The sequence below is a fragment of the Hippopotamus amphibius genome, chromosome 1 (genome assembly GCF_030028045.1).
Source record: "Hippopotamus amphibius kiboko isolate mHipAmp2 chromosome 1, mHipAmp2.hap2, whole genome shotgun sequence".
Taxonomy (NCBI): domain Eukaryota; kingdom Metazoa; phylum Chordata; class Mammalia; order Artiodactyla; family Hippopotamidae; genus Hippopotamus; species Hippopotamus amphibius.
The window spans coordinates 22696528-22716016 of NC_080186.1; the positions used below are offsets into that span (position 1 = coordinate 22696528).

Genomic DNA, 19489 nt, shown 5'->3' on the forward strand with positions numbered 1-19489 from the left:
TTTGAGCCTCGTTTGTCTTCTCTGTAAAAGGGGGATAGTAATTCCAACCTTCTAGAGTTGTTTTGGGAATTATAGGCGTATTGTTCCCAGCACATCGTGAATGCCCAATAAAGTAATACCAATATTACTTTAAAAACAGGACTTGTTTCAAGCAGTGTGGAAAATGGAGAAGGCTGCAACTTTGGGGCTAGATTAGGCTTGACACTGGCTAAATTACTGGAGAAACAATCTATTTTCTAACTTGTAAAAAACAATTTATGCTCTCAGTGGACCTCCAGGGTAACTATAAGTGTATATGGGAGGGCTTGGAACATATCTGAAACGTGGTAGGAGCTCAGTAAATATTGGTTCTTGTCTCACTAACACAGTTTACCTAGAACCACAAAAGAATTTTGTTTTTAATTGCTTTACTTTTATTTACTTTACTTTAAAAATTATATGTTGAACGGATAATTCATTAACTGGTTCAAGTGATACACAGCGAAAAGTCTTCCCATCTCTTACCTCTGGTGGCCTAGAGGCAGACAATATGATCAGTTTTCTTAAATGTCCTTTCGGAGGTATTGTACACATAAAGCAAATGGTGTACTATACTATACATACAGTTCTGCACTTAATATAATTTGAAAATCATTCCATTAGAGTACAAAACGAGCTTCCTCAAGGAGGACTATTTTATGGCTCATAATATGCCATTTTACACACAGTAGTTTGTTTAATCAGTGCCCTAGGAGAGGACATTGAGATGGATTCAAATCTTTTGTTATAACTGCTTCAATAAGTAACTTTGTATATATACATATATGTAGGATCTATTCCTAGAAGTAGGATATAGTTGGCTCAAAGGGTGTGGGCAAGCATAGTTTTGATAGCTATTGCTCAGTTTTCCAAAAACACCTGTTTCTCCATCTCATCAAAACATTATGAAACTTTACGATTGTTGTCAATCTGATAGCTGAAAAATGGTATCTTGGGATAATCTGATTTGCATTTATGTTGAGTGGAGTGAGTCTCCTAAGTTTGAGACATATTTTCCTTTCTGTGTCTGTTTATATTTTTTGCCCACTTTTTATTGATTCATAGGGCCTCACTATATATTAGGAAAATTAGCATTTTGTCAAATGAGTTGCAAATATTTTTTTCCAGTATGTTGACTTTTGACTTTGCCTAGAGTGCTTTTTTGCCATGCAAAAACATTGGATGTTTATGGGAATGAATTTATCCATCCTTTACTTTTCTTTGATTCTGGATTTTGTGTTGTAGTTTGAAAGGTTTTCCTCACTCTGAAGTTTGAAAAAATTGGGGGTGACTTCCCTGGTGGTCCAGTGGCTAACACGCCACGCTCCCAATGCAGGGGGCTCAGGTTCCATCCTTGGTCAGGGAACTGGATCCCACATGCTGCAACTGAGAGTTTGCATGCTGCAACTAAGTGTGCCGCAACTAAGATCCGGCGCAGCCAAATAAATAAATAAATGAAAACAACAAAAACAAAAAAAAACCTCCCATGGTTCATTCTGTTCCTTTTAGAACTGATTTTTTAAAAAATTAATTTATTGGCTGCATCAGGTCTTCGCTGCTGCGCACAGGCTTTTTCCAGTTGTGGAGAGCGGGGGCTACTCTTTGTTGTGGTGTGCGGGCTTCTTATTGCACGGACTCTAGGCGTGTGGGCTTCAGCAGCTGCAGCACGCAGGCTCAGTAGTTGTGGCACATGGCTTAGTTGCTCCGAGGCATATGGGATCCTCCCAGACCAGGGCTCGAACCTGTGCCCCCTGCATTGGCAGGAGGATTCCCAACCATTGTGCCACCAGGGAAGCCCTAGAACTGATTTTTATGTTGCAGTCTTGATCCATTCTGTATTTAGTAAAGTGAGAGGATCATAGTACCTGTATTCTAAAGAAGCAGTGCTAAACTTGGTTGTTATATAATCTTCTCAACCTATTGTACAGATGGGAAAGAGTGCCGCCCCGCCCCAGGCAAAATACCTGTCTCCAAAACCTGTTCTTCCTCTGGAGCTTGCTAACTCAGGGAATGGCACCTCCTTCCAGCAAGGTGCCAAAGTTCAACCTTCACACACCCCATTCACTCTGTCTTATTGATTCTTCCTTCTAAATAGTCACGAATCCATTCACTTCACTCCCACTTAACTAAGCCAGTTCAGGCCTCGTCACGTTGTTCACACATCAGGGCTTTAACACGCTGCTCTTCCTGCCTGGAATATGGCTGACTTCTTACTCGGGACTCAGACCTTCCTTGCCCACCTTCTTTCAAGTACACCCCTCACTCCCCAATCACTATGCTATCACTGTATTTTTTTCTTTCACAGCACTTGCCACACTCTACCTTGTTTATTCACTTGTTCACTGTCTTTCTCCTCCAGTAGACTGTAAGCTCCCTGGTATCACAGGCCATGGTTTTTGTCTCCTGCTGTATCCCTAGAACCTTTGACAGTGCTTTTCACATAATGGGTTTTGAAACTATTTACTGAATGAATAAGTGAGTGAGTTCTCGCCTGGACTACTTCGATGGCTTCCTGACTTTTTTTCATGCTTCCCCATGAGACATAGACTCAGGGAAATTCTGAGTGACATGTCAATTATTACTGAACAAAATCAAGGAGTCCTGAAAAAAGAGTGAGCTCAAGGCCAACTGTGGGCCCAAAGGAATTGGGGCTGACTGGCATGGTGACCAGACAGGGTCAGGGGACCTGGCTTCTGGTGCCAGCTTGCTTCCTGGTGTGTGACCTTGAGCAGCTCACTTCCTCTCTCAGCATCTTCCTCTTCTGAAAAGTGGTGATATTAAAACCTCAGTGACACAGGGAAGTTGTAAAAATCAAATGAAGGTGCATGTGGAAGTGCCTGTACACTGCAAAGGGTCAGGAACATAGGGCGAGCTTTCTTCCCTCTCAGAGGGTGCCAACTCACCTGCAGGTCAGCCCTCTGTCTTCCCAGGACCCTCCTGCCTTCAGATACAGGCAGATGCTGTGACAGGACTGAGTCTCTCCTCTTCTGCCACTTCCTCCAGCTGCCCTGGCTGGGCACAGCATCCTACGCAGGGCATGGCACCTGCCAATAAGCATGGGGCTGGAGGGAGCTGCTGACAGCTTCCAGGGACCAGGGCAGAGGTGCCTGGTACACACAGGTTAATGCAAGAACCTTTTTCTTCTGGGCATCAGTTTTTCCCTGAAGAAAGCAGGGTTGATCCCAAGACACCAGACAGTCATCAGTATCACGGCAGTGGCTGTGGGCAGTTGAAGGGTGGATGCTCCCAGATGACAACAGGGAGAGCCAGTCATGAAGCCTCATGGCCTCAGGTGCACCCAAGTTTTGGTTTGGGAGGTCGTGCCTGTTTGTCCTCCTTTAGTCTCCTGGAGCCAAAGTTTCCTCCTTCAGTCACTGGAAAGGGATATCGTTTACTTAGTGGGCCAGAGGAGCTGTCCCAACTCCACAGAGAGATTATTCAGCGTGAAAGTTAAAAATAATCTCCTATACTTGTTAAGCAGGGAAGAGATGATCCATCTTAAGTCAGATGCTCTTTTGACATTGTCTTGCCTCAGGAGCCTTTCCTCTGCTGGCCTCATTAAATGTTGGTAATCCCTATGTTGGTCTTCAAAATTTTGGGAGACTTTACTTACCTGGGAATTTCTGATTATCTTTAGCATCTCCCTTCTCCAAATTGTCCCCCAACTTGCTGCCAGAGGGATATTTCTTTTTTTTAAATAAGTAAATAAATAAATAAATTAATTAATTAATTTACTTATTGGCTGCGTTGGGTCTTCCTTGCTGTGCGTGGGTTTCTCTAGTTGCGGAGAGCGGGGGCTACTCTTCGTTGTGGTGCTTGGGCTGCTCATTGCAGTGGCTTCTCTTGTTGCTGAGCACGGGCTCTAGGTGCGCAGGCTTCAGTAGTTGTGGCATGTGGGCCCAATAGTTCTGGCTCGTGGGCTCTAGAGCGAAGGCTCAGTAGTTGTGGTGCACGGGCTTAGTTGCTCCACAGCATGTGGGATCTTCCCGGACCAGGGTTCGAACCTGTGTCCCCTGCATTGGTAGGTGGATTCTTAACCACTGCGCTACCAGGGAAGCCCCAGAGGCATATTTCTAAAGCACAGTTCTGATCTTCTGGTTCAGAAATACTTTGTTCTCTATTGCCAACAGGGTCAAGTCCAAATTCCTTAGCTGGGAATCACAAACTGCCACAATTCAGACTGATCTTTGTGAAATTTTCAGCTTCAGATGGATCGACATGATTTCAACACAAATTAAATCACAGAATATGTTATCAGTTATGATTAGGTTCAGAGAAAGCCCAAACACCAGGGGCTTAAATAACACAGAAACTTACTTCTCAAGTCCTGCGGTGGGCGGTCAGGGCTTCCGGGTCTCAGGGACCCAGACGGGCTCCTTTGATCTTGTTGCTGTCCCATTCTCAACATGGTCAAAGACGGCTGTGCAAATTCCATGTTTGTATCCCAGCCAGGAGAAAGGTGGAAGGGGAAGGAAAAGGTACGGGATGGATGCCAGCTATATTTTAAAGAGGTTCCTAAGAAAGGCACCTACCACCTCTGCTTATGTCACATGGGGCAAATCTTGTGAGCTGCAAGGGAGGCAGGGAAATAGTGTTTATTCCAGCCTACCACAGTGCCCACCTAAAGTCATCAGTTTTAATTCTTAGGGATGAAGGGCATTGGGGGAAAATGAGAAGATTCTGACATAAATGTCGTGCCTCTACAACTTCATCTTGTCCCTTAGTCTGTAATGCTTGTTTCCCTCCCCTGCCTGAGAAAATATTATCATCCTTTAAAGCCCAGCGCAAAGGTCAGCTCCAGACCCCCAGAGGCACTATTCTCAGGACGCTGCACCACCCCCGCCCCAACCGGGATGTGGTGTTATGAACCTTCCTCCCTCCTGTCTGCCCGCTCTGAGTCTCCACCAGGGGCCCACTCCTTCTCCACGGCTGCAGGCTCATCACAGCCCCTAAATCCAGCCTCGCGGAGTCCCTCTACAGAACCTAATTCTAACTTTCACTCCTGTAGCCTTTGGGCAGTCTCCTGCTTCCCTCAGGCTTTCTGCACTTGCCCACCTGGACCAACTGCACAAATCATCCATCCCACTCACCTTGAGGATAGAGAACAGGAGGGACTTGGGCGAGCTAGCGCTGATTCTGAGCCCAGGTGTGCAAGGTGGCAAATCATACCCAGAGGGCACCTGCAGACCTTTCCCAGCCCCAGGCTGAAGCAGAGTCCTTTTCTCCAGGGGACACACATGATGCTCCCAAAGGCAAGAGGATGATGCCGGGCCCCATGTACATACTAGTGTGCAACTAAACCTGAGTGTCCTCTAGCCTTCAGAGCCAGTTTTCCACATCGCTCCGCTGCTTAAAATCCCTCAGTGCCGCCCCACGTCTCGAGGGCGAGTGCTGAGACCTCCTGCTCTGACTGCTGCCCACTGTTCCCATCTCAGTCTCCACATGCCCCCCGCATCCGAGGCAGCAGCTATACCTGCCTGTCGGCAGTTCCCCGACTGCCAGGCTCTCCTGGGCCTCCCGACTCACGCGTGCTGTGGGCTTTGTTTGGTACACCTTCTCCTGCTGGGCTGTAAGACTGGCTGTGACCATACGTCCTCTGGGAGGCCCTCCTTAAACCCTCAGGCAGAGCTGCTGTGTCCCCAAGGCCCTCTGAACGCTTCTGTATCAGCGGCCTGACGAGTGTGCTGTGCACTGGGCTTAGCTACCTGCAGGCCGGCCCCATGTCGCTCACGGGCAGCCCTGGCCTCAGGCACACACTAGGCTCTCAGTACGTCCTCCTGCCCCCAACACAGTGAGGCTCTAGAGCTCAGGCGCAGAGGGCCACGTAATGAGGGAGAACCTAGTTCTTTGCTTTGGGTGAGTGGATCAGGAAGCAAACAGCAAAAAGTCAAATAGTGTCAAACTCTTCTCTTCGTCTGAATAAAGTGACTCATTTTCCAGGGCCCACTTTCAAGCTTCACCTCAGGAAGGCCTAGGCCAAGACCTTAGTTAGGCACTCACAGCACCTCACACACATCTTCTTTGGTGCACTCATCACTCTGATAATCATTGTTGGGACAAGTGGTTTGATGCGGGGTTTTCAATGGTGGCGCTGTGGACATTTGGGCTGGAAAAGCCCTTGTTGAGGGAGGATGTGCTGTGCACTGTCGGATGCTGCAGCAGCCTCACTGACCTCACTAGGCACTAGTAGCAGCCCCTCAGTTAGGACAACCAGTGTCCCCTGGGGGTCAAATGACCTCAGGCTGAGAACCACTGGTGTAACGTCTACCTCCTCAGGTAGAATGGAAGTTCCACGAGGATGGTCCAGACACCTGAGACCCTATTTCCTTGGTTTCTCAGCCTGGCATTCACTCCTCTGTGGAGCCGACCCTCCCCCTGCCCCAGACTGACGTTAGAATGAGTCAAGCCTTCCTTTTTAGAAGATTCTCCTCCATGGGCTTAGAGGGCTTAAGGGCAGAGATCTATCTTATTGGCTTTTGTACCTGCCAGCCCCACCCAGGCTTTGCTTTCAGGGTGGTCAGGAAATGATGGCTGGAGGACAGGCGGAGGGTGGGCAAGGGGGGCTCCTAGTGCTTGGGAGATGGCAGGTGCACGGAGATGGTCCTTCTTGACAGTGATGACTTCTATTGTTTTTTGTGTTTTTCTTTTTCAGGAAGTTTGGACTTTATTAGACACCATGAGGCTGGCCCTGGGGGAAAGCCTTGGCTGGCCTCCCATTCTCCGAGTCAGAAGTGGGGAGAGGAGCAGCCTGCGGAAGGTTAAGGGCCCCAACTCGGGGGCCCAAACCAGTCCTGCTGATCCATCTCCCTCCCACTTGGCTGCGGCTCCTCTGGGATTATCACATCACATGGTGAGAATCTGCTTTGAAGACACGAAGGGCTGCGTCGAAGCTTCTAAGGCACGCTGGTAGTCCTGCAGTGGGACCTTGGAGCAGGCGGGGGCTGTGAGCTGGCCTCGGCGGATGAGAGCGCACAGTGTGAGGATCAGCTCCTTGAACTGGTCTGTGGGAGGGTGGAGGGCATCAGACAGGGGAGCGGCCGCAGGGCTCGGTGAGATGACACGCGGGCCTCCCCTGCCGGCAGGAGCTGGTGCTGAGCTCCAGGGAAGCCTCGAGAGCCCTGGGCTTGGCCAGCAGCTGTGGAGGTGGCCTGGTTCCCACCTGTGTTCAGGACAGTGAGGGCCAGGGTGGGGACAGAAGCACGGGGAGCGCCTCAGGGGCTGACAGACAGGCAGAGTGGTGGCTACGATGGCTCAGACCCACAGACCCTGACTGGGTGTAACTGGGAGTCCTGAATGGTGGGAGGGCGGGGACCGCTCAGACACGTGGAAGCCAGAAGAGGCAAAGGGAGGGGGTGGGTGGTGCCTGGCACACCAGCAGATGTGGAACAGATGAGCTCTGCTCAGGGAAAAGAGCTTTCCCTGAAAGCCCAAGACTCCCTCAGAACCTCACCAATTGAGGCCAACACCCCCCAGGGCCTGCCTCCCACTAAGGACCCAATATGGTAGAGGAAGATGAGAAGTGAAGGCCTTGGCTCAGAAGTGCTTTTTCATAGACATCAATTCATTCGACATTCAAAATGAATCGTAACCTCTGCTTGAAACACTTCAATGCTTCCGATTTCCCTTTAAGAGCAAGTCTGAGCTCCTTAACGAGGATTATGAGGCCTTTTGTAATCTGGTCACAACCTATGTGTCCAGCTTCCCATGCTCTATGATGGGCTTTTGCACAGGCTATTTTCTCTGCTTGGAACACCCCACTCAGATGACCGCTTCCCTCCCCTTCCCTGGGATGACTCCACGCTGTTCCTCAGGCTCAGCCTGGGGCGGGGCGTGGTGGTCACGCTCTGGGGAGCCGGGCCTCCAGGAGAGGAGAAGAGTGTGCTGGCTCCGGTCTGGAGTCAGAGAGACTGGCTGTTCACATCCTGGCTGCACACGCTTCAGGTGGGGGTGACTTGGGCAAGCTACTTAACCACTCTGAACCTCAGTTTCCTCCTCTGTCAAACAGGGCTAACGACCGTTTAGACAATTATGACATTTAAACTGAGGCAGAGGTTAAGTACCTTGCCTGATGTTCCACAGCTCGGCTCGGCAGAACCTATAGCCAGTAACGGTGGAAGCAGAATTTGGGGCCGGGCAGGCCGGTTCCAGAGTTTGTTCTCTTTACTTGGCTGTCTTCCATGGCAGTCTTCCCCACTGTCAGCTCCTCAGGAGGGCGGCAGGGGCTGCCTCGTTCAATGTGGTACCTCAAGGACTAGCCCACTTTAGTTCAATACCTATCTGCTGACTGTGGCTGTATTCATAGACTGTTTTCCTTTATGCTGTTGTGGTCCTGGGGGTCCAATCACCTCTCCAGGGCTCAGAGTGGCTGATCACTTCTGCAGTAGGCACTGCCCTCTCGTGTGACCCTCGGTAATGAGGCCATCATCCACTTACCTGGACTGTGGTCCTTCTTCCACTGGGATAACCAAAAGCCCCGAAGTTTGAGATCCTTAAAAATGAGCAGGCTCTGTGGACACAGGAAGGGCATACTAGGGCTCTGAGGGCAAGAACTTCAGGTACTGCTTAACGTACAGATCCCCCCGGGAAGGGGCACTGCCTGAGTTTAGACAACTGTGGTGTCCAGGCCCCTGTCTCCAGGCACCTCTCCCCCCCACAACCAGCTTACCACAGAGGCGATGACAGGCTGTTTGGCCATCCCCCCATAGGTCACCATGGTTCCTCCAGGCCTGAAGGGTCCAGAGAGAAGAGAGTGGTCGCAGGTAGAGACGGAGCCCTTCCTGAACCAGCTACGACACATCTATTCCAACCCTGGTTCCTAAACCTCATTCTCAGAATCCCTGGGAAGGGTTTGAAAAATACAGATTCCTAGGCCTGACCCAGACCTTAAGAATCAGGAGGAAGGATCTATATTAAAAACAACAGAAAACAAACACACAAGAAAACACCCTCTGCAGATGACCCGGATGTCTAGACAGGGTTGGGAGCCCACTGATCTAAGCTCCTGGTCAGGCTTTGAGGAAGAGCTGCAGAGAAGAGGGCTCTGCTGAGCAAAGCTCACATCCCAAGTCGCGAGTGGAGCCGGGAGCAGATCCAGCCGGGTGCTACTCCACTGAAGGTGTGTGACCTCGGGCAACATGTGCAGAGCGGGCCACGCGCCTCTCCTTCTGCACACGCTCACCCAAAGCACCAGCGAGACGAAGCAGCTGTGCAGCTGAGGAATGGCGTGGGTGGTGCAGAGGACGATGGCGACGGTCAGGCCCTGCTGCCTGACACCCACACCTGCCCCAGCGGTCAAACAGGGGAGGGACTCATATAATTTGTAAAACGTAAGCTAGGACTTCACATGCCTGTCTTACCCTGTGTTCCGCTCCGTGCTCCCCTGGCTCTTTTAGGAGATGTTTGGTCAAGGATGACCCAAGGTACATTTTGGGACCACACAAGGGAGGCTCTGTGAACTACAGGATGGAAGAAGCTGCTGAGAGAGGCAGGTAGCTCTCTGACCCTGAGGCTGGGGGCCAGTTTGGTCTTACGTTCGCTTCAGCTGGCACCTGGTCTGGAGTGGCTCCTGGGTGGGGGGCTGAGCCCTCCCTCTGTGGGCCTGCACTACGCTTGGTCTAATCAGAATGGCTGCCAGACACAGGTCTGAGCATTCCGCACGTACTGGCCAGTGAACGCGCACAGTAACCCCAAGGGAGGACTTTTATGACTCCCGTTTCATAGACGAGAAAGCTGGGGCCCACCTCTCATCTGTCCAGCGCTTCGTGCAGACCTCAGAGCCCCTTAGGCTCACCTTCTGAGGCAGAAAGGGTTTATATGCCCCCATTTTACTGATGAAGAGACTGAGACCTGGATCGTTTTTCACGTACTGCCTAACTTTTCACAGGTCCACAGCTAGTCAGCAGCAGCCTTTCTGACTCCAGCGTCTACGCCGGTAACCACTGCGCAAGGCTTCCTCCTACAGTGAGCCACGCGGGGACTGCGGTTGGCCTCGGAGGCTGCCTGGAGCAGGGCCGAAGAGGTGTGCCCGGAGTCACAGCCACTCAGGCAAGCTGACTACCCTCTCTGGGCCTCGTCTGGACAGGGATGGGAGTGGTCCCCCTCGCCTAGGTGGCTGTGGGAGGGGTACGTGACGCACTCTGCACAGGCTGGCGCATGGTAAATGCTCCGTGATCATTACTACGGCTCTCTGATCACACAACCCATCTTCCCATCCAGCTTGTGAGTTCTAGAGGGTTCCTGCAGTGCCTCAGCCATCTCGGTACCCAGTGGCTAGGAAGTGCTAGCAAATATGAGTCAACAAATGTTGGTGCTCTAGTTGGGAAGTGTCCTTTCAGGTGCCCTTCAGTTCAGGAAGTTTATATTAAGGGGAAAAAGAATGGGAGGACATGCACTGTCAACACTGTGTCAACGGTGCTGACCCCGCTCTGCGGTGGGATGAGGTAAGCGCGGTGCTTAATTTTTCCTTTTGTATTTGTACATGCTTTCAAGATGTTTTGTGATAGCATGATGTTCCCTTTAAAATGAGAATGTATTTTTAAAAGCTAATAAAAAATTTAAAAGCTAATAAGCTAGGACCAAGTGACTTTTTCAGATGCCCCTAGGTTATGAATCCTTACCCGTTCCCCTGTCACACAGTGCCCAGCAGTCTACTTCTGGGGTGCCTAAGAAAACAAAACCGGGTGGGTCTCCTGGTCACCTGTGAAGGAGGAGGCTGAGAAAGGGCGGGCCCAGACAACTAGGACACGACATGGACCCCATCTTCTTACTCAGGGTCGTGCTGACCTGGCCTTGGCTGCACTGGCCACTGGGGCTTGGTCACTTGGTGGTCCTCCTGGCTAAAGCCTGGGAGGGCACCGGCGCACTGGACCTGAGGGGCCAAGGGACTTACGCCAAGTGCCGCAGCAGCTCCGTGGAGCTTTTCCCGCCGACACAGTTGAGAGCAAGCCGAGGCTGGGGCACGTCCTGGAAAATAAGGGACCTGCAGTGAGCGAGCTACCCCTCTGCAGTGGGGTCTGAAGCCTGCTACAAACAGTACTTCCCTGGCCCAGGGGCTGTGTCAGGAGGGAGCAAAGCAAATGGGACGGTCGTGCCTTCAAACTCCACCCGGGAAGGGCCTTTTCTTTACCACCTTAATCCTGTTATCTGTTTTAGGGGTTTTGTTCAAAACTCAGCTCCTCTGGGAAAGAACAGACAAAGGGCATCTACATTCTCTTTTGAGGAACTTTCATTTCCCCCTCTTCTCGAGACTTACAGCTCACTTTACATTAGATGTGCTGACCTACTGCTTCAGAAATGTTCTCAAGAGATGTGTGTTCTCAAATAAGTGTGCGTCCAGCCCCTCCAGGGTTCAGTGACAAGAGGCTAAGATGTAGTTCGGTCACTTACTGGGTGTGCTAGGCAGGGTTAAGGGGCTTTGAATTCAGAGAGGCCTGGGACCAGCCCGATGCCACCACTTATGACAGTGGTCTCGGTAAAGTCCTTTCTTTTTTTCTGAGTCTTGGTTTCCTCATCTATAAAATAGATAGCACTTACTTTGTAGGGCTTTTGTGGGGATTTTCAGATAAAACATAAGGCTGGTGCTTCGGAAATGTGACTTTTCTTTCTCTTCTCTCCTGTGCCTCGGTCTCCTCAGCTCCTCTCCCAGCTCTGAGATTCGCCTTGGCTGTGCGGGCTGACGTAGCCCATCACAAACATTCATAAATACAAATCATACAGGGTTTCCTAAACCTTGTCTGTCTCTCCTGCCCCCTCACAGCCCCGGATACTTAATGCGTGCTGTCTGCTGGCTGAGGGAAAGGGCTTTATCCTTCCACGAAGAGAAAAAGGGGGGATTTTGGAGACAAACAGTGGGGCCAGTGCCCAGCTTTTCTAATTCAAATGAATTTCTTCCTTCAGGGAGATGGGCCTGGAATGGAGGTGCAATGTCCCTCATCACTGGTACCTTAAAGAAGCTTTTCGTCTCATGCTTTCTTAGTGCCTCTTCTGTGACAACATGATCGGCCCCCAGGTTCTTCAGTCTGTCGGTCAGCTTCTGGATGTCAGGTCTGGAAACCAAACACAATCCAAGGTCCTCAGTCACATCTGCTCATTTTCTCCACAGAAGGCTCCCAGGATCCCTCTGCCACAGCTGTGAGTACCTGAGTTTCTCTTTGTGGGAAGCTGAGCCCGGTCACCAGTCTCATCACACGCCAACATCTCTGGCCTCAGTTTTCTCATTGGTGTGAGAGAGCACTGGGTGGTTTCTACTGCTCCTACCAGCTCAAGGACACTAGAAACCATTTGGGCCCAGGGAGGAGTCATTTCACTTCCTGGTTTCTTCTACTGAAATGACAAACTCTGCTTCCTTTTCCCCTCTCTTTTCAAGGGGCTCTTCAGAGTGTTGTGCAAACACACTCCAGGCCAGGAGTAGCTCTGGGCCTCTTTACCAAGGCAAACAGAACAATTTTTGTTAACACAACTAAGAAGATGGGGAACTGAAGTGAGTATCAGTTCTCCTGCTAAGCCTGGACTTCCCTGACAGACACAGCACATGCATGGACAGTGAGGCTTAAGGAAGCTGGATGATATGATAGAGAGAAAATGAGTCGGTAAACTAAGTTTGCCACTGATTTGCTGTGTCTTCCTGAGCAAGTGGCTTCCTCTCTCTGATGACAAACCTGCCCCATCTCCTTTACAGCTGTATTTAGTGCACTTCAAAGTATTACACAAATGCAAGGGAACTAACCCTGGGTTAGTCAGTTCACAAAAAGAGTAACACAGCTTAAAATACTCTGAACTGTGAACTGTGGTTTTGAAAACATGGGGTTATCACAAGTCAGGCATCTCAAAAACTCTTAGCTGTTCAGTAAGGGCCTTCTCCACCTCCCTCCTGGCCTCCCTTTACATTTCAGATTCACTCATTCTATAGCCAAAGACACTGGACTTCAGTGCTGGTGGCTGACTCAGCTGTTATCAGCTGCTGCTTGCAGGAAGGGAGGACCGCTTATGCAAGGGCGCCACCTGCTGGAGATGTGGGCACCCAAAGGTTCTGGGGGAAAGGCCCAAGCAGTGGGCTGGGATCAGGCCTTCCCACACACCTGTCTCGTACCACGTTGATGGTCCTCAGGCCCAGGGCTGTGGCGATCTGGATGACTGCTTGCCCCACTCCACTGTTGGATGCATTCTGGATGACAGAATCCCCTGTGGAGCCAGGAAGAGACTCAAGTTGAGATCTGTAATAGGGCTTCCAGCCTAGGATCCTATTATATGGCCAGAGGTGGAGTCCTCAGACTCTGAACGGACCCAGGACTTGGCTGCTGAGCCTTCTCAGTCCTTGGAGTGATGCTCTTCTCCCAGTGCACCCCAAACCTATACAACACCCAGGATGCCTCCCAGGATTTGGCAACTCAGAGTTCACACTGGAGGCAACATAGACCCTGCTGTGTAAATGATTTTGCATCCTTCATCATCCTCCCAATTTCTATATCAAGTCTCTGATTAGGTTATTTCTTTGGTTTGCCATGTTTTCCTCTTTCTCTTTCCCTTCGTTTTGGAATCCTATATATCCTTTGAAGCTCAAGTGTGGCTTCCTACATGAAGCCTTCCCAGATTCTTCCCCCATATGCTCCCACTGTACTCTGCGGCCATCTCTGTCAATGCTCGCCGTCAGCCCTGACTTTTATACTTGGTAGCATCTCAGTCCATTTCTATCAACAGCCTGCAGTTTCTTGAGGGGAAGTTGCACTGCCTCAAAACTGGATTACAGCTGCACTGGAGAAACGGGCAGCCCCTGAAACAGGGTCCTGCAGGTAGTCTGTGGTCAAAGCCCAGGCCTAACTTTGAACTCAGCTAACTGGGAAGGCCGCGGGCCATGCTGGGAAAAGCATGGGCTCTGCAATGAGATGAACCGGGGTATGAGTCCCAGCTTCTCCACTGATTGTAACTGAAACTGAATGGGGTGGGGCAAGTCCTGACCTCTTTGAACCTCAGTTTCTCCCCCATAAAACAGGAGTCCTAGGAGCACCCACTGGGGTGCTCCTCATTAGGGTCTGGTGCTGCTGTGTTCGGGAAGGGGCTCCATTCCCCTGAAATGCTATCTGGGTTTTGGGAGGCAGCAGGGATCTTTTGCTAGAGACAGAGGACTTTCTGGAAGAAGAAGGCCCATCCTCCTTAGCTAGGGTCAGCCCACAGATTGTCACCCATCCGTGGGTTATGAAACCAACCTAGTAGGTTGCAAGCGTTTTGTTTGTTTGTTTTAAAGTTAAAATCGAGGAAAACAGAATAAAAAATAGTGGTGTGAGGGTAAATACTCTTCTATGAAACTTTGGTTTCCATTACGTGTATATTCATATACATTACCTACTGGATGACAATGTAAAGTGTCATTCTTATGACGGGTCAAGATCACATGTTTCACACCAGCCCTGGGGCAGGAAAGTGGAGAGATGCGCCGTGGGCACTTCAGATGGGTGGTATCCGAATGGCCTGATGTGACCACCACAGCTGCAGCCCAAATAAGAGGAGGCCCGAGGAGAGGGGATGCAGGCGACCAAAGCATCTGCTGTATTGGGACTTGAGCAAAGGTCCCTGATCACACCTTCTGGCCTGCTGCACTAAAGAGACCTAGGGCTGCTCTGGTGCAGCTGGAAGAACCAGCATTCGTCTCTGCAGGAAGCTGGGACTGGTTTTCAACCAGCCTTGAGCAGAGCCACCACGGAAGCTCATCACACCCTGGCACCTCTTCACCTCAGTTTCCTCATCGGCACAACAGAGCTGGACTAGGGCCCCAGCAGCTCCTGGACATGCGTGGTGTGCGGGGTAACCCTGCAACCACAGGGGATGGGAGTTGGTGGGTAACTGGCCCAGCCTCCTGTTACTTGGAGGTTAATTCCGAGGAGGGTCCTGTGAGGGTCTGTGGAGGGTCCTTTGCAGGACTGGGCCCTGGTCGCCCATGGCAGGATTCAGCCTCCACTGGTTTCTCCTCCTTCCCCGTCCCTGTCCCCAGTCCCTCACTCCTGCTTCCTGGGGTCACCTCCCCAGCGAACTGTCAGCCCCCAGTCTTGTCTTAGGCTCTGCTTTCAGGGGAACCCCGAATAAAACACCTGGCTTTGTCACTTCCTTGCTGAGTGATCTCACACAAATAATTTAGCTTTCTGGACCTCAGTTTCCTCATTTATAAAGAGGGAGAATGATAACAGCAGTGTGCACCTTTACCACAATGTAGGCTGGGCCCTGTGCTAAGTGTCACATGGCATGTTTCAGTGAGCCTGCAGAACCCTTTACTCTCCATTTTGCGGATGAAAAGCCTGATGATGTGAGAGGTCAGTTCCCAGTTAGTGAGGTGAAGCTGGGGTTCGGACCCATGCTGTGGACCTCACCACACTGCTCAGATGGCCCAGTGCGTTCGACCGAGTAATGCCTGGAAAGGCATGTATGTGGGCTGGAAAGTGCTCTGGCAGTGCTGAGTGGAAAGACTAACACTAAGTTCAGCATTTTATTCAAAACACAGGGACTGTGTCTATCTTGTCTGGCTTTGCAGCCCCAGAGCTCAGCACAGCTCCATACAATTTTGCTGAATGACAGAATTCCATCCCAAGCTCTAGGGAATGCAACCCTTCAGCGGTTTTCCAGGGTGGACTCCTCGTGAGGTTTCAGCATGTTTTCCAGGACACAAGCTAACATCTTTCCAAATAAAGCAACAATAACACTCATCTAGAATGGGGCCGTCTTCTTTACAGGCCCCCACCAGTAAGTGCCTAGGCCTCAGGGTCAGGATGTGGTCACACCCCAGGCAGGAAAGCCTGTCCTGCTCACTCACTGTGGTCCCTACCTGGCTGCAGCCGCTCAAAGTCCATCAGCATCCGATAGGCCGTGCAGGGATTGACGCCCAGGGTGGCAGCACTCTGAAGAGGGATGTCACTCGGAACTGTGATGAGCGCGTCCTCGCTGAACACAGCCTCGGTCCGCCAGGTACCTGAGTGGGGGGAGGCCAGGGGAGTAAGAAAGGACCCCCTCCGTGCCCAACCCCATTTCCACCTCCTCAGTGGACGGGCATAGAGGACAGTGGACTTCAATAATGCTTGGAGAAAAAAACAGTATCCCGAAGTCTTTTTGAATGTCTTTGAGTCCTCATGACAATGACATTGGGGAGACTGTCTTATTCCCACATTAGATACCAGTAGATTTAGCTCCTGGCACACAGCAGGTGGCTGAGGATCTCAAACTACTGGACTCTGAGGGTGAGAAAGCAACATCATTACCAGGGCAAGAGAAGCTGAGAAAGCCCCACTTTCCCACTCGGCCCTCATTCTCACCTAAGGCAGGGTGACTTGGGTGGTATTATGGAAAAAAAGCATCAAAGTCGAAGTCGAAGGCCTAGGTGTGGGCCCTGGCTTTGCTGGTCTGCTTATCCAAGCACAGCCCTAAGTCACTGAGATTTGGTTACTCTAATATGTAGATGACACTGGCAAGAAGAGCCTTGACTGGCCTCCCCCAAGAGCTGTTACACCGAGCAAATGATATGAGAAATGAAACAATCCTGTAAACTGAGGGAAAAAAAGCTCATTAACCCCCAGCCCACATTCCAGTTCCAGACAAAATGATAATAAGATGTCCAGTTTAAAGTCCTCACTCACAACTTCCCTGGTGACGCAGCAGTTAAGACTCCAAGTTCCCAATGCAGGGGGCCCAGGTTTGATCCCTGGTTGGGGAACTAGATTCCTACATGCTGCAACTAAGAGTTCACATGCCACAATTAAGGAGCCTGCCTGCTGAAACTAAGACCTGGCACAACCAACCAAATAAATATTAAAAAAAAAAAAAAGTCCTCACTCAAGAGGGCAGGAACTGAGGCTGTGACTTGCCCTGAGTCGCCTCCTTCTGTCTGCGGATACTCATCCCGCACCGGCTGTGAGCCAGGCCCTCCAGCAACAACACGGTCCTTACGTTCACGGCGCTCTCACCCCAGTGGAGCAGAACAGGTGAGACGTGAACAAGCAAGTACGAGAATTACGAGTTATACAGGGAGAGAGAGACAGTGGAGAGAATTACTTTAGATGGGAGTCAGGGACAGTTTCTCTGAGAAGGTAACATGCACTTAGAGCCCACAAAGAACATTCCAATGGAGGAAGAAGCATGTGCAGAGACTCTGAGGCAGGACAGACACAGGAGTGGAGCAGGAGGAACGCACACTGGAGGGGAGACAGTGGCACGAAGAGTGGTTGGAGACGTGGCTGATGTGGCACAGGCTGGACAGATGTCACACAGGCTCTCATGACCTCGACTCACAGTAACTGTGTGTTACAGTCTAACTCAGTACTTGTACATATATAAATACATAAATGTACACACACACAGATACACAACAGAGGCCAAAGTTTCACGGAACAATACTTACCCTACTCTATGGGATGGACTGTTATTTTCTATTCTATTCTGACTGATTTTAGTTAAAAAAAAACAAAAAACAAAACACAAAAAACCCCAACATTGTTTGCAACCCACTGGATTGATTTCACTAGTGGGTCACAGCCTGCAGTCTGAAAAACACAGGGCTCAGGGTCATGGCATAGAGAACAGACTTTATTTTAGTGAATAGGAAGCTCCTGATTTTAAAAGAAGCCTGAGGTGGCTGGATTTATGCTTTAAGATCACTTTGTTGCTGTGTGGGAAATATCATGGGGAGGGGGAGGGGCAGAGTGGAAACAGGGAGGACCATCAGGAGGCTTCCTGAGAGGCCCAGATGCGAGGTGAGGTTGTCTAGACTTCGGCAGTGGGGATGAAGAAAAGTAGCTGGATTTGAGTTCTGTTTTGAAGATGGAATCAACAGGGTTTGATGAGCCTTGGGTGCAGGGTGGCAGCTCCCCGCCCATGCAGGCAGGATCCCATATGAAGCAGAGGTGAAGAGGACAGCCCTCGGAGTCAGAGAGATGCAGATTCAAGCCCTGGCTTGACGCGCACTTGCTAGGTCACCTCAGGGAAATGACTTAGAGCCTCGTTGGCTTGGTGTCTGGTGGCTGTGATGTCTCAGGGGCCCATGGCCTACCTTCCAAAGCTCTCGAGTGTGGCTCACGACTCAGTGGCTGGGGTTCTGACAGTGCCCAGGCTCTACGTGGTCCAACGTGGGGAGCAGGGGCCAGCCTAGAGCGCTAATTGTGCTGCAGGAGGGGAGAACCAAGGTGGGCTTCAGGGGCCAGGAACTGGGGACAGGAGGCAGGCACACTCTTTATTAAAGGCCGTGTCGATCCCAGAGTGGATTTCTGGCTGAGAAAATCAGAGGCTGAAAAACTGAAGGATTGCTCTGCAGTCCAGGAGGTGCCTTGTCTGTTTCTGGGCTTCGTGCAGCTTGGTTTTCAGATCTGCAGCACCATCTTCATAATCCTCACCCCCACTCAACTCAGCTGACATTTACTGTACTCTACTCTGTGCCAAGCGCTTAGTGAATGGCTTTCTGTGCGTGAAATCCAAGGTGTTTTCTAATTCCCCTTAGAGGCAGGACAATGGAAATCCAGCCCTTGACACAGATTTCTGGGCCCTGGCCGTCCCTAATCCTCTTCTTAAGAGAACCTGGGTGGGATGGGGCCAACGCCCACGTCAGCCTCCAGGGCTTTCAGGGGCTTAACGTAGAAACCCCTAGACTTTGGAGTTGGAGAGACCTGCTTAAAAACCCCGGCTCTGCCACTCACTAGTTGTGTGACTTCGAATGATACCCTTTTTAAGTTGCAGTTTTTCTGATCTATGAAATGCAGAGAATAACAGTCCTGTCACAGTGTGAAGATTAAGTGATGACATTGTACACTGTCATTGTGCCTGGTACACAGCAGGCGTAGAACACCCCTTGTCTCCTTTTCTGATCCAAATTCCCAGGCCCGAGTTCTGAGGACTCCCATTCTTCACTCATGTGCACCTGACCCTTAACCGTCTCTGTCATCTGACGTGGGGGTTGCTAACCTACAGCCCACGGGTTTACCTGTTTTTGTAAATAAAGTTTCATTGGAATATAGCCCACTTTTTATGTATTATTTATGGCTATTTACAAGGGCAGGGTTGAGTAGAAGTGGAAGGGCCTGCAAAGCCTAAAATAGTTATTAACTGGCCCTTCAAGAAAAAAGTTTGCTGACCCCTGATCTAATGCGTATGGAAATTCAGTGTTTGCAGAGACCATTGTATGCATCCCCTCAGTTGAGACACACCAGGCAACAACAATTAGCTCCATCTTAGAGAAGAGGAGAGTAGCTGTGATTTAAACAAGGTCACGGGGGTGGGGGTGCTGGTGGGGGTGCTGGAAGGAGGGCCTGCATCTGATTCCCAGGCCTGTGCTGGCTACGCCCTGCGCTGCCTCAGGGGGCTTGGAGTATCTCCAGTGAGAAAGTTCGCACAGTCTCTGGCTCTGTCTCCCTTGGGACTGGTTGTACGTGGGAAAAAGCTGGCCACCACAGGCACAGCAACAGCTGAGCAGCTCAGTGCATGGAAAATGACCAAGATCTGGCCAGTT

General features: G+C 50.6%; 1 protein-coding gene across 9 annotated transcripts in view; it reads right to left on the reverse strand.

The window, feature by feature from the left end:
• The window catches only part of MECR (mitochondrial trans-2-enoyl-CoA reductase), a 51315-nt gene that overhangs the window by 15971 nt on the left and 15855 nt on the right, over nucleotides 1-19489 (reverse strand). For 2 of the 9 annotated variants that reach the window (XM_057703064.1, XM_057703032.1), the window contains 7 exons: nucleotides 15827-15970; nucleotides 13095-13197; nucleotides 11960-12062; nucleotides 10907-10980; nucleotides 8684-8744; nucleotides 8452-8524; nucleotides 4336-7019 (listed from right to left, as the gene is read on the reverse strand). In XM_057703064.1, the coding sequence (XP_057559047.1) occupies nucleotides 6862-7019; nucleotides 8452-8524; nucleotides 8684-8744; nucleotides 10907-10980; nucleotides 11960-12062; nucleotides 13095-13197; nucleotides 15827-15970 (716 nt within the window). In that variant the 3' untranslated portion in view covers nucleotides 4336-6861. The other 7 variants (XM_057703022.1, XM_057703041.1, XM_057703052.1 and 4 more) reach the window with 7 other exon arrangements.